General features: G+C 41.1%; 1 protein-coding gene across 1 annotated transcript in view; it reads right to left on the minus strand.

Moving 5' to 3' along the window:
- Window positions 1–208: 208 nt before the first annotated feature.
- EMC2 (ER membrane protein complex subunit 2) overlaps window positions 209–15,263 on the minus strand; it is a 65,339-nt gene continuing 50,284 nt past the window's right edge. Inside the window, exons 9-11 of the mRNA XM_054018358.1 lie at window positions 14,562–14,672; window positions 12,686–12,790; window positions 209–811 (exon numbers count right to left, since the gene is read on the minus strand). Coding sequence (XP_053874333.1) covers window positions 725–811; window positions 12,686–12,790; window positions 14,562–14,672 — 303 coding nt within the window. The 3' untranslated portion in view covers window positions 209–724. The remainder of the gene's footprint in view (window positions 812–12,685; window positions 12,791–14,561; window positions 14,673–15,263) is intronic.

Genomic DNA, 15,263 nt, shown 5'->3' on the forward strand with positions numbered 1-15,263 from the left:
ACTGTCCTTAACTGCACAAATAAAAAATGTGCAGGCAGATGCATCACATAGCTGCATAGACAAGCAGATACTTGCTCATGCATTTATACACAAAGGCTCCAGCAAAGCATTAAGTATATGCTTATCTTTAAGCATGTGAGTTATTTCCACTGAAACCAAGGGCATGATTATATTGCTTCCATTTCTACACACAAGAAAATATCTTAAAAACTTTAATATCAAATTTATTCTTGAATAAACTGTGCACAGGTACAGTAATGATTCATGTTTGTATAATGAATACTGCTCAGTAATTGTTTACCTTTTACCACATTTTAACTCAAGTATTCAATTAAGATAATTTTATCTAACATATGGTATTCATCTATATGTACAAGTCTGCAGGCCCAATACATAATTGTACTTGATCATTTAACAAGTTTATTTCTACATCAGGTTATGGCTTAAAAAGCAGTCACTGTACATACAAGATCTAAAGAGACTGATGTGCAATACATTTAATTTCTTTGTTATCTTCCTGGGATAAGTTATACATTTCAGTGAGTTTTCATTGTGTCTTCTTCACAGCAGCAATAAATAGACATTTTAAATTTTCATAAAAACATCCTTTAAGATAGCACATTAAATGCCTAATTCCATTGTTAGTTAAAGTAACATAACTCATAGATCATTAAAGGTTGAACATGGAGTTGTAAAATCTAACATTAGATCTTTTTGTGACAGCCTAAGATTGAGTGATTTGCAGGGCTTCCAACATGTCTTCCACTGCCTTCAGAGAGTACTTAGACTCTTTCTTACTGCGACCTGCAAACTAAGGAAAAGTATAAACTCACTTTTACCAGTCATGTGACAGAAAATGCACTACACAATGCTGTTCAATAGTCTTGTGCAAGCTATGGTTCTAAACTTTAATCAAAAATAACTTTTAAAACACACAGTCCACCAATTTACTGCAAAAACAAACAAATGTTTCAATAAGATTGTACCACTTAAGTTAGCATTTACCTTAACTCAAGAAAAGAGAATTTTTCCCTTGTCTGCTTTGTGATTTATCACAAACATTTAAAAAAGCTGGTCTTTTATTTGATTTAACTTAGATCATGTTCATATTTTGACAGAAACAGGATCTGCACATGATAAAAAAACTAATAAGACTCCATATTATTTACAGCGCGGGAATGGAATAGTTTACTTACAAAAACATACTGTAAAGCAAGGCAGTGATCACATAAATGTATTTCTCGGTTCAACTGTGATTGTGAGTCAGAACCTTTTATTTAAATTATAATCTATCATTACAATTGTAATTCCAGATTGAATTTGAAATAAAGCCTATATTGGTAATGAAGGAATATGAAGCCATGCAAATACTACCTTTGTACATTTTAGCATTTAAAATTCCATACTATACTAGTCGTCTAGCATCGGGGGGAGGGGAGGGGGGGGAGTTGTTGACTACCCCATGCTGATCTCAAAATGAGTTTTCTAACTGTACTGACAATTCCCATCACTCATCAGCCTGATATAACACAACAGATTTATTGGCTAGGTTGGTGCTTCAGTCTAGTGGGAAAAAAGAGCCACCACCATTTCTTTTCTTTTCTTTTCTTTTTAAACATACCCACACTAAATATTTTGGTGATAAAGAAGTACTGACTATAATTTGCTGTTAGTAAAATACCCTATTCTCTGACTAAATGTTAACATCTAAACACTCAATAAATTTACAATTTAATCATTTTTTTCTTCAAATACCACTGCTGTCCTGCATGCTTAGTGCTTGATTTATGATGTGTCCCATCTCTCTTGTAATTAACTTAATTTAGCAAACTTCTCATGACCTGTTGAGAAAGATTAAGTGATCAAGCTCAGGTAATATCACAGCAGCAGCAAGCTGCAGGAGCTGTTAACCTGCTTTTGACCCCTTGGGTTACCGTCTAGCATTAGGTTTCCCTTAATTCCTAGCTGTTAGCTTTGTGTTGTTAAAAAACTAGATTTGGTATGGTAAATAAAAGGGCATTACAAATTAAGTATCTAGAAGCATAAAATGTAGCTATGATGACAAACTGTTTACTGTATCCCTTAACTAAAAAATACCTCGCTTTTTCTGGAAGTGGAATGCTATTTAATTTTGCCTGTGCTAGTAGACGTAAATCCACCTTTTAAATTGTCAGATTCCCATAACTGCCCATAATGATAACACTTTAGAGGAACAGCAGAGATTGCTTTTTGCCTTCCCAGCTGATAAAGTATCTTTTGCCTGGATTTGAACAGAACAGAAAAAAACCTTTCTTCTATGCCCTCCTTTTTCCACACAAAACAAGAACAGTCCTAATCAAATACTTGGGGAGGTCCAATTCTTTGAGAAACAGCTTTGATTTAAAAAAATTAAAAGAAGCATGTGTTATGATTCCCGTGATTCTTTCAGTAATAGCACAGAAGCCTGTGCACGGTGTGGTCAAAAAGTAATGCTGCATGGTAGAAATAGTTGGGGGATGGGGTGGGGGTGATCAGAGAAGGGAGGCAGGGGATTTCAAAATTAGCAGAATTTTACTTCTGTTTCTGCTTTAAGGACATTGAGAACAAAATTAATATTTTATGTCAATTTAAGAAACATTACTTGTTAGTTTCATGAGTGGCTGCCTTAATGATACTGACACATGCACTTTAAATTAGAACAAATAAAACTAAACTCCACATCATAACAAATAGAAGCTTGAAATCTAATCACTTCAAATTTTCCTTGACGACCAATTATTTTGTCTATTCCGGCATTATACTGCAATTCAGTTGATTGAGCCGGAATCCTTTTTTTTTTTTTTTAAATCATGATTTAATTTTCTGTTTCCCAAATGGTTTGTAACAGAATCACCTCGCCAATCATAAATAACATGTGACTCACTAACACTGAAGAATTTAGCAGTGTTCCTAAGAAACATTTATCTGGAAAGTTACCACGAGTGGGATCACATTAAAGATTTTCATGAGCATCAATCAAACTTGCTTGCCTCTGCTGAAATGCTTCTACCACAGGACATGCTAAACCAATTATCTAATTGGGGAGTATTAGGTAGCCATATTTTGTTTCGATGTTAAGCGACAGAAAGAAAGAAGTAGTTCTTCACTTTTTGTGTGATTCATGTCGATAGTTAAATACATGGATTTTATATACAACTGTAGGGAGCTTGCTTTGATACCACAGGTCAGAATTTCACTAAAAAGATGTTCTGTGACCTCCACACAATGTAAAACCTAACCTTGATAACAAGCCACCAGGCTCAAGTGTTTAATGTAATAGAAATGCACTTATTCTTCAATAGTTGGTACTTTTATAAAGGCTTTCATATGATGGGTTAACAGTGTTTTTACAAACAATTAAACCCAATGCCCTGAGAAGTAATCCTGTTTTTAGTGTCAGGGTTAGAATCCAGGAGTTCTAGATATCAGACAATTCTCCCTTCCTAAACGGACATTTCTCTACTAGGCCAGGCACAGCTAGAGAAGCACTAGTTAGCAGGGATGGACAAATATTGAACACCTAAATAAATATGGATTGCCAAAAAATACGTAAGTGGAAATATTTGTACTCCTAAAAATAATTCGACCTTCCTAACTCCACTTTCCTTGGGGGCCTATTCCAGTCTGACAGATCTTGGATAAATCTGTTTACCTAAATTGTTTGCCTAAATTTTGTTTTTTTTTTTATTTCATCTGAGTGTTCACAAATAAAATAAACCACTTAATACAAGAAACAAAAGTAATTCAATAGTTTGAATAGAGACTCAAGCTTACAGGAAAAAACAAAGCAAAAGACTAAAATTAGGTTCCAGAAGCCAGATGAAGATAAGTAGGCCACTAAAGAAACATTTTTAATTGGAGCTTATCAAAAATAGAGATCCACTGAAAAACAAAACAACTGAATATTTATCAAATAAACTTGTAGACCTGAACTTGACAAAATAGAGGAAGTTATCCAAAATTAATGGTATTGTGCATGAAACTGGTGGGAATCTAAGTTTAAAATCCACATGGAAAAGCCATCTGAAGAGCATATATTTTGCAATAGATTCCCAACACCTCTACACTTCTTCAATTAAAACATCCATATTCAGAGCCACAAATCCACAGTACTTTGCTAGGCAGCCAAATCAGGATGAAGAATGCATAACCTCTCTGGAGTAAGAGAAAAGACATGACTGAAGGACAAACTGAGTTGCTGACAATGTCAGCAAGTCCACATAGCAGAACTCATAAACAAACTCACTAAGGTTTTATGTCTCCTATCTCACTTTGCATAGAACTTTGGGGAATGTGAGAGAAGGGTGGAGTTTCGTAGACTATTTAATTATCCAAAATGAAATCTCCTCTCATGAAAAAGGCCATAGGGACGTTAATTGGCACAAGTGACCAAAGTTTCATCTTCAACACCACAATATTATGCAAGGGGTCTGATTCCATATCAACTCAGAAGGGAGATGGCCACCTACTGCAACACCACCATTTCCTGTACCACCTGGATTTTCTATGTCTTTAATATGGTGTCACCAAACCCTACCACGGTTTTGTCAGACTCACATTTTAAGCAGTGTGGGATTGGGAAATGGTCCTGTCCAGCTGTATTTTTTTATTTTTTTTTTTGGCAAGAGGAATGTTGTTCATGCCAGTAGCTGTCCAAATTTTAATTTGAGTAAATACATGCTACAAATCGAAATCCCCCCTGCAGTTTCAGTCAGATATGGTATTTGTCACTTTTTATCCCAAACTGCTATAAAATACATCTGAAGTATGCAATGTGTCACAAAGGAATGAAGGCACAAAGAAGTTCTGACATTTGTTTTAAATATATATATTTTAGTTGTGTTAATGTGATCTGTTCTGGTAAGCATCAACTGAGAAAGGGGAGCCAATCATTTTAACCTGGCTCCAACATAACTTCACAAAAACTGTATAACTGCATCATAGAGTAAAACAAAAACAAAACAAAAAATAACCACACAAATCATATTTCCTGAGTGATACTGAGCTGATAGACAGCCAGATGAAAAGAACAAGAATAAGTGGCTGTGAATCAAATAACTACAAGCTTTCATTTTTACTAATAAACCTCTAGTTTTAAAGTTCCAACCTGGGACTCAAGATTCCATAGTACTAATCCTGACTATGCCACCAATTCACTAAGGCCAGCACTGTCAAAAGGGGCTTGTGACTTTGGGTATTCAACTTGAGACACCTTAAAAGAGGCTGTTTTCCAGAAAGTGCTGAGCACCTGTCCTCCAAAATCCAGTGTTTTAAACTGGGCACCCAAGTCACTTAAAAAAAAAAAAAAAAAAAACTTGCCTTGAGTTCTTTAATCTCTGTGGCTTGTTTTATTCCTGTATGAAAACAGCACTAGTATTTGCATTAATTTTGAAAGATACATCTTTTAAAAGCTATCCTGCTGTACTTAGCTACAAGAAACCGAATACAACTCACATTCCGCTCCCCAGGTTTCTTTGGTGGATCCTGCAATCCGTGGGATTCATATCAATATTTTACTTAAGATACATAAGGCACAATTCAATGCGTATTGAAGTCAATGGGAGTCTTTCACATTTTTGTGCAAATCATATATAAAAAGATAGGATGGCATTCCACACACACTGCTTATTGTCATGAAGAAATATGCTGATGATTTATTGACATAAGGAATGAAGTGCAGTTAACCATATAAATAGGGGGACCCTAAGCCATCCTTTTGATTATCAAGTGCATTTCTTTATGGGTATACTGTGCTTCACACCACATTGTTTCAAAGGAGAAATCATCAGTGTGCTGAGTCAGGAACCACTTGACTAACAGTGCAAAGCGGAAACAGTCTCACAGTTAACATCTGCCATTGACACTTTCCAGAGAACCTATACCCTATGTGCCCTCTTGCTTTAGTAAAGCTGTATGTGGTCAGGACCTGATGTCATGAAGAGAAAGCCCAATTAAATTACACAAGTGTCAGCTGCAGAACATCAGTTATACCATTAAATAGCTTTAAGCTAGAAAGCAGTAAGGCACCTTCAAGGTAAAACATCCTAATAAGGCATTGTGGGGGAAGAGGAGGTTACTCACCCTGTGCAGTAACTGACGTTCTTCGAGATGAGTGTCCCTGTGGGTGCTCCACTACAGGTGTTGGTGCGTCCCTGCGCCTTCGCCCGGTGATTTTTGCAGCAGTACTCATAGCGGCCACGCATGCTCAGAATCTGCCCCCCCGCTGTGACTCTAGGGTAATAGAACGCATGCGTGGCCGGTCTCCTCAGTTCCTTCTCTACCACGGAGGCCCCCCAACTCCGAAGTAGAGGGGAGGAGGGTGGGTAGTGGAGCACCCACAGGGACACTCATCTCGAAGAACGTCAGTTACTGCACAGGGTGAGTAACCTCCTCTTCTTCTTCGAGAGATGTCCCTGTGGGTGCTCCACTACAGGTGACTTAAAAGCAGTGTATCTTAAGGAGGTAGGGACTTCGGATCTGGTAGGAACGCCGTCGAGAGTACCGCCCTGCCCAAGCGTATGTCAGATAAAGGGCCTTGAATAAGGGCATAGTGTTTAACAAAAGTATGGTCAGATGACCAGGTGGCTGCTTTACAAATGTCAGCCAAGGGGACTTTGCGTAAGAACGCGATGGAGGCAGCCAGAGATCTAGTGGAGTGTGTTCTAATGCCATCTGGAGGTGCAACCCCTTTCATCTGATAGCACAGTCGGATACACTGGGAGATCCAGTTCGAGAGTCTCTGGGTAGAAATAGGCATGCCCTTGGAGCGCTCTGCAACAGAGACAAAAAGTCTAGAGGAGGTTCTAAAGGGTTTGGTTCTATCCAAATAGAATGACAAGGCTCTGCGAACATCTAGTGTATGCATTGAGGCTTCAAAGGAGTTTGCATGTGGTTTCGGGAAAAAAGTCGGGAGGTGTATGGGTTTATTAATATGGAATGATGAGTGAACCTTTGGAAGAAATTTGGGATGCAATCTGAGGGTAACCTTGTCTTTAAAAAATATCGTATATGGTGGATGAGCCATGAGAGCTGCTATTTCTCCTGCCCGTCTGGCAGAAGTAATTGCCACTAGAAACGCTGTTTTCATGGAGAGGTGTAAAAGGGAGCACGTGGCTAGGGGTTCAAAGGGTTGCTGAGTTAGGGCAGACAGTACCAGATGAAGGTCCCAGGGGGTGGTCGGTTGTTTAATGTCTGGATATAAGGTTTGTAGGCCCTTGAGGAAACGCTTCGTAGTAGCGTGAGCAAAGACAGACGTATCATCAATTTTGTCGTGGAAAGTCGTAATAGCAGCTAAATGGACCCTGATGGAGCTGAAAGAAAGGCCGGATCGCTTAAGGCCCAAGAGATAGTCCAATATAAACGGAAGAGGTACCGAGGTAGGAGAAAGATGTTTGGCAGAACACCAATGTGTGAATCGTTTCCACTTTTGAAGATAGGTCTTGCGAGTAGCTTGCGTTCTGCTATGTAGGAGCACCTCCTGAACTTGTTCGGAGCAATCTAATTCGCGTTGGGAGAACCACGTAGGAACCAGGCCTTGAGGTGAAGCATGGACAGGTTGGGGTGGAGAAAACGACCGTGCTGCTGAGATAGAAGGTTCAGAATAAGCGGCAGGGAGATTGGTGGTTGGATTGACATTCTGGTGAGGAAGGGAAACCATGGTTGTCTGGGCCACGATGGGGCAATGAGGATCACCTTGGCTCGATCCGTTCGTATTTTTATCAGAACCCTGTTGAGAACTGGTATCGGGGGAAACGCATAGAATAGGTTTCGGTGCCATGAGATCATGAATGCGTCCCCCAGGGAATGTTTGCCCAGTCCTGCTCTGGAGCAGAAATTGAGACATTTCTTGTTCTTTGCAGTTGCAAAGAGGTCTATTGTTGGGTAACCCCAGATGCTGAATACGTTGTGAATGGTTTTCTCGTCTATCTCCCACTCGTGGTCCCATGGGAAGTGTCTGCTCAGTTCGTCCGCTGTGGTGTTCATGATTCCGGGAAGATAAGCAGCTGATACCCGGATGTTGTTCACAATGCACCAATTCCAGAGCTTCATAGCCTCTGTGCACAGCGAATGGGAACGAGCTCCGCCCTGCCTGTTTACGTAAAACATGCAAGCAATGTTGTCCGTCATTATGCGTACGTGATGATGTTTGATTAGTGGCAGGAAGTGACGGCACGCGTTGCGAATGGCTCGAAGTTCTAGTACATTTATGTGCAGGGAGGTCTCGGTTGGTGACCATAGTCCCTGTACTGTGTGATGAGACATATGTGCACCCCACCCTGTCATAGATGCATCAGTGGTCAGAATGCGTGATGGAGCCTGTTGAAGAAACGGGACTCCAGAACAAAGTCCAACGTAGCGAGTCTTTGACTGGAGTAGGCAGGGAGAGAGTCTTGTTTAAAGAATGCATATTCGGTTTGTAAACCGTTGCCAGCCACGCTTGGAAGCACCTCATGTGTAGGCGTGCATTCTGGACGACAAAAGTGCACGAGGCCATGTGACCTAGTAGTTGCAGGCAGTCTCGGGCAGTTACCTGAGGGCTGTTGCGAATAGTTGTGGTCAGTTGTTTTATGGAATTGTAGCGATCGGGTGGGAGCGATGCTAGCCCGGTCCGAGAGTCGAGGTCTGCGCCTATGAACTGAAGGTGCTGGGTGGGGCATAATGTGGATTTGTCTCTGTTTATTTGTAGGCCGAGAGAAAGAAAGCACTCGACTGTGAGTCGTGTGAACCGGAGCGCCTCGTCGAATGTTGAAGCTTTGAGGAGGCAATCGTCGAGGTACGGAAATATTATTACCCCTTGTCTCCTGAGGTGAGCAGTGACTACAGCTAGAAGTTTGGAAAAAGCACGGGGGGCTGTAGATAGTCCGAAGGGGAGTACCCTGTATTGGAAATGTGTGGAACCAAGGGTAAATCGGAGGAAACGTCTGTGGGCCGGATGTATAGTGACGTGGAAATAGGCATCTTGTAGGTCGAGGGCAGAAAACCAGTCGCCCTGCTCCAGCGCTGGGATTATGGTATTGAGGGTCACCATCTTGAACTTTTGCTTTTTGATGAATCTGTTGAGCCGCCTGAGATCGAGGATTGGTCGCCATCCCCCATTTTTCTTCTCCGTTAAGAAATAATGGGAGTAAAAACCCTTCCCTCTGTGTCGCTCTGGCACGATTTCTACTGCTCCCAGATGAAGGAGATGTTGCACCTCTTGGAGGAGTAGCTGCTCGTGAGAAGGGTCCCTGAAGAGGGACGGGGAGGGTGGGTGGGTGGGAGGTAAGGAGAGGAAGGGGATGACGTATCCAATTGTAACTACCTCTAAGACCCACTTGTCGGAGGTAATCTTCCTCCATTGTTGGAAAAAAGGTCGTAGGCGGTGTCCAAAGATTGGTGTGCCGGCTGAAGTGAGGGCATTGCTTTCTAAACCCTCGACCAAGTTTTCACATCTGCCTATTAGCTGGTGGGGGTTGAGGCGCCCCTGTAGAGTTTGGGCGACGTCGCTGGAATCTTGGTCGTGGACGTTGCGGCTGTTGCTGTTCCTGCGGTCTATGGAAAGGTTGTGTAAATGCGGGATAACGTGGCCGGTGCTATGGTTGGTATCGATATTGTCGTCTTCTTGCCGTAGGTGTCTGGAGACCTAAAGACCGGAGGGTTGTTCTGGAGTCTTTCATTGAATGAAGCACTTCATTCGTGTTAGCAGCAAAGAGTTTGTCACCGTCGAAGGGAAGATCTTCAATTGTGTTCTGAACTTCGCGAGGAAAAAAGGAAGAGGAGAGCCATGAGCCCCGTCGCACGACTATCGCTGTAGCGGTAGATCTTGCCGCCGTGTTGGCTACATCGAGGGCTGCTTGGAGAGCGGTGCGTGAAATGGCTTGGCCCTCAGAAACTATAGCTCTGAACTGTTGTTTTCTTTGTTCTGGAATGTCATCAATAAAGTCCATTAACTTATTATAGTTTTTATGGTCGTATTTTGCCAGGACTGCAGTATAATTAGCTATGCGAAATTGGAGGGTGGAGGATGCATAGACCTTGCGACCAAACAGGTCCAGTCGTTTGCTATCCTTGTTAGGTGGGGCAGAACGAGAATACTGTTGTCTGGCCCTCTGGTTCGCAGCGTCCACTACCAATGAGTTTGGTGCTGGGTGGGTAAAAAGGAATTCAGAGTCCTTTGGAGAAATAAAATACTTCTTGTCCGCTTGCTTGCAGGTAGGTAGGCTTGTCGCTGGAGTCTGCCAGATGGACTTAGCGGGTTCTAAAAGGGCTGCGTTAATTGGAAGTGCCACTCTGGAGGAAGAAGGGGGCTGTAGGATGTTCGTTAGCTCATGCTGTTGTTCGGGAACCACTTCCAAGTTAATGTTCAGGTCACTAGCAACTCTCTTAAAGAGGTCCTGGAATTTTGTATATTCATCAGAGGGAGTGGGAGGAAGGGGAAGTAATGCTTCCTCCGGTGCTAACTCCGGATCTGTTGGACCAGGAGAAGGGCTAGGTTTATCCTGGGAACGTGGCTGTGTTGCCAGGCGTCTCGTGTCACTAGCATATGCATTAGGAGATGGCACTGGATCAGTGTTGCGCCTGGTCGAATGGCCACGGGGCATGTGTTCCCGAGGGTATGATGTCCATGGTGTCCAGTATTGCCATGGTGGCGGGTAGGGCATAGGTGGTGCCATCCAGGGGTTCATCCCCCAAGGGGCAGGGTCCTGAGAGTGGGATGAGGTAGTATTTCCATAGCCCTTATTGCTCTGGGTCCGGGGCTGGGAGTCATGATATGGGGAAAAAATTGGATTCTAAAGGATAATTAAGGCAATAGTGAAGGATTCTCTAATGAGTCTGCTGAGCTCCGTCTCAGGCCGGGGACGGTTGAGAAGGAACTGAGGAGACCGGCCACGCATGCGTTCTATTACCCTAGAGTCACAGCGGGGGGGCAGATTCTGAGCATGCGTGGCCGCTATGAGTACTGCTGCAAAAATCTCCGGGCGAAGGCGCAGGGACGCACCAACACCTGTAGTGGAGCACCCACAGGGACATCTCTCGAAGAAGAATGAGATACCACACTCCACCCAGACACTGAAATAACAATGTACACCAGAAAAGATACCAATGCAAAGAGAAAACTGGACTTTTCTTCACACTTAATACAATCAATTTTGTTTTATAAAAGAGGGTCAGAGAGACCAGAAAGGCTTGTGTTGAAATACCACAACCTTATACATACAACAGCATGGAAAGTGTTATTAGGGAGGCCAGGCTCGTGAAAGGATTTCTTCATTGTGTGTGTCATCTTTAGTGAATTTGGTATTACCTGCCTTGAATGATAGGCCTGAGTGAGTGAGCTGGTTCAATTTGTACTACACAGACAAAAATAGTCTTAGAGGAAAGACCTGTCACTATAAATGTCTTCTTCTCCACCCAATTCCCCCCTGTTTGTTACATCCACATTGTGTGATTTGTCTTAAACTAGACTGTAAATTCGGGGAAGGGACCATTCCTTCCTGTGTGTTTGTACAACACTTAGCACAATCTATTCCTTATTGTGGTCATCAGTTGCTACCAAGTACAAATAATAAAAAAGCTGAGTAGTTAACAAGTTCTGGACATGATTTCAGAAAGCAGAGGGATAGCAGAAATCAACATGTTAATAACTGTTTCCCATTCAAGAATTATTTTAAACCTACATACAGCCTGATGCATAACCCTTTAAATCAGGGATTGGCAACCTTTGGCACGCGGCCTGCCAGGGTAAGCCCCCAGTGGGCTGGCCACTTTGTTTACCTGCTGTGTCCGCAGGTTTGGCTGATCGCGGCTCCCACTGGCCACGGTTCGCCACTCCAGGCCAATGCGGGCTGCGGGAAGCGGCAGCCAGCACATCCCTTGGCCCGCACCGCTTCCCGCAGCCCCATTGGCCAGTCGGAACCGCGATCGGCCGAACCTGCGGTTGCGGCCAGTAAACAAACCGGCCCAGCCACCCAGGGTGCTTACCCTAGCGGGCCGCGTACCAAAGGTTGCCAATCCCTGCTTTAAATCATTAGAAAGACTCCCATTGTCTTGAATGAGTTTTGAATCTGGCCCACAAAGTTTAATTTTATGCAATATATCATGTACATTTCCTACATAAACTATGGAAAACCAGCACGAACAGTGATTTGGCACATTTTAGGATACTTACCTGGTACATTGTTAAATAATTTATTTTGATCTTTATAAACCTGAAGGGAAGGGCAAATACTAAGAACCCTTAATTTGTTTTCTTTCAGTAAATAACACAACTAAAATAGAAATTCAAAACTATTTTAATTGACTACTGACATACCACATATGATGAAACAATCCAAAATATATAGTCCCAAGTCTTGGAGATTCATATAATGCTACCCTGTGCATTCAATGCTAATACTAGAAAGAACTAATCAATAGAGACAAAAAACAAACAAACTATCAGTAGACAATACAGATTAATACAGCGCGTAAAACATCAGAGTCCTCAGATCATCAGCTAGTGTGACCTGAAATCAATCAAGTTATGCTGATTTACGGAAGCTGCAAATCTGTCCTATTTAATTTTAAAAGAAGCAGAAAAGCTATTAAGATATGCAGACATCTTGCCTTTTAGTAACCCATTTTATCATAACATGGAGATATGCAGTATGTCCAGGAGAAGACTTTAAAATGTAGACAACATACTGACCTGGTAAGCTCTGTTGATTTGGTTAGCTGCCCAACTGGCATACTTCATATTGTCCTTTTTCATTTTTGCACTTGCTTTAGGATTGGAAGCAATATGGCTGGCAGACTAGGATTACAAAACAAAAAATAATAAGATTGCAAAATACATACATATACAAAAGAGGGGACCATAGGAAGTGGTGGTGTGTGCCACACACAGTCCAACAGAAAGGAACGAAGGGAGAAAGTAAAATGAATCTTGGCTTATAAATAGTCTCCAGCCTAAAACTAGACTGTTCAAAGAATTGAGATCTGATCTCACTAAAATTAAAGACTTTGGGGTTCAGCTGTCCACAAGAAGGTCCCTCTCTCCTATCCCTGACAGGGATAAGAACTGGGCATATTCAATCAGTCCATTTCCATTTATGGGGTGAAAGTGTCACAAAAATAGCTTTCTGTCTCCATCTGCTGGAAAGGAGGCTATAAAACCCAATGTCTTGGGATATGTCTACACTGCAGTAAAACACCTGTTGCTGGCAGTGCCAGCTGTCTCAGGCTTATGTGGCTCGGGCTAAGGGCTGTTTAACCACAGTGGAGATGTTCAGGCTTGGTCTGGATTCTAGGATCTGCAAGGTGGGAGGGTCCCAGAGCTCTGGTTGCATCCTGAGCCCAAACATCTACACTGCAGTTAAACAGCCCATTAGCCCAAGCCTTGAGCGCCTGAATCAGCTGGCATGGGTCAGTCGCTAGTGTCTAACTGCAGTGTAGACATACCCTTAGTATCCGGACTGACATATTAGAGATCAACAGTTTTAAGGTAGTTCAGGCTTCATGCATGTCTACCCTTAAAATAAATATAAATGTTGAACATAGCTTCATTAGAGAAGTTTCCATTAACGTAAAAATCATAAGGGATAATCACTTGCTTGCAGAAAATTCTCAAAACTAATTATCCAACTTGTGACTGCAGAAACACTGGGACTCTACATACTCTGGCAGCAGCAAATCCCATCACCACTCAGTAATGAAGAAAGCTACAGATTTAGGAAAAAGGTTTTATTTTATTATTAATTTGGTCTCATTAATGCTTAACAATTCAGTGCTTGAGTGTGCCCTAAATAGAAAGGGAAGATATTACATAGAGTATGTTTGATTCATTACCAAATGTCTAAGTGACAGCTAGTGTCCACTACATTTTTTTTTATTCCTAAGTAAAAACACATTGTTAACTTAAGGTTAAGACAGTCCTACAATAATAAATATAATTCTTAAAAAGCATCTCCTTACCATTAATAACCCAATCCCCCAAAATGCATATAAATGGTAAGTTAAGGTTAAATAAATAAATAAATAAATAATTCTAGTACCCTCACAGTTCATTTTATCCAATTGCTTTTCAAAGGTGAATTACTTAAAATGTCGGCAACTCGTTTACACTAGGCTTCCTCTGTTGCTACCCCCGATGGAGTTGAACTGTTGTAGGAAACTGGGGAAATTTTTGCCAAGTTTCTGTAGTCCAGACAAGGTTATAGAATAATCACACTTTTTGCAATTAAATTCCCAAACAAAAACAAAACCACATTACAGTGCGCTAACTAGATCTCAAAGCACTTTACGCAGGTTGACGTATAATTATCTCTTTTGATATATGGGGAACTAAGGGCACAGAAGGCTGATGTGAAGGTCAGGGGTAGAGCAAGAACAGAATCAAGGTCCTCTTGTGTCCCATTGATTTCAATTGGGGTGGAAGCAGGCCCTTAGTGCGTTGGCCAAACAAACAGTTCATTCCTGACATTTAATAACTCTCATTCAAATCAGTAAAACTATTATATTAGACTAGGAAGATTACTGAATTTTAAATGACAACACACAATCAATGAGTATTCATTCAAACTCACCATGTATAGTCCAAATAAAGCTCTCATGTTTCTGTTGTTCAGTTTCAATGCTTGTGCAAAATATTTTCTTGATAGCTCAAGGTTTTCAAGCCCGCCTTGTGTATATTTAACCTGTTAAAATTATAGACTGATTAAACCTGTTTTATTTTACTACTTTGAAAATTTGCATGTTTCATCATGCCTCGGGCACCAGAAACTGCAGTAGGTAGATATTTTCTATCAGAATAAAAGAGATTATAGACACTACTCTTAAGACCATTAAGACTCATCTAAATCTTGACTGTCATGTGAAACACAAAAGGCAAAGCACTAGTCTGTGAGGTACCTAATCCTTTTAATAATAAAATTTAGAAAAAAGATGCTCTCACTATAAAAAAAAGTCACTGCTATTTTAAATGTCACTCACTGACAGAATAAAGGAGAAATTAAATGAATTAATTCTCATTATTACATTAGCTAGAGAAGGGAATACATATTAGAAGATGTATTCTAAAAATCTGGATTTCTAGGAACCACAAAGTGATATAAGCAGACTCTTAAATTTGAACAATTATCTAATATTTAATCCATGTAAACAGAACAAATTGTATTTACTCCCGCTAATAATAATGCCATTTTTTTAAATTTAAAAACTGGAATCTAGTGCAAACTGCTAAATATCTTGGGCCAAATCCTGTAATTTTTTCCCAATTCTCTGTCAGG

Source organism: Malaclemys terrapin, chromosome 2, assembly GCF_027887155.1.
Source record: "Malaclemys terrapin pileata isolate rMalTer1 chromosome 2, rMalTer1.hap1, whole genome shotgun sequence".
Taxonomy (NCBI): Eukaryota; Metazoa; Chordata; order Testudines; family Emydidae; genus Malaclemys; species Malaclemys terrapin.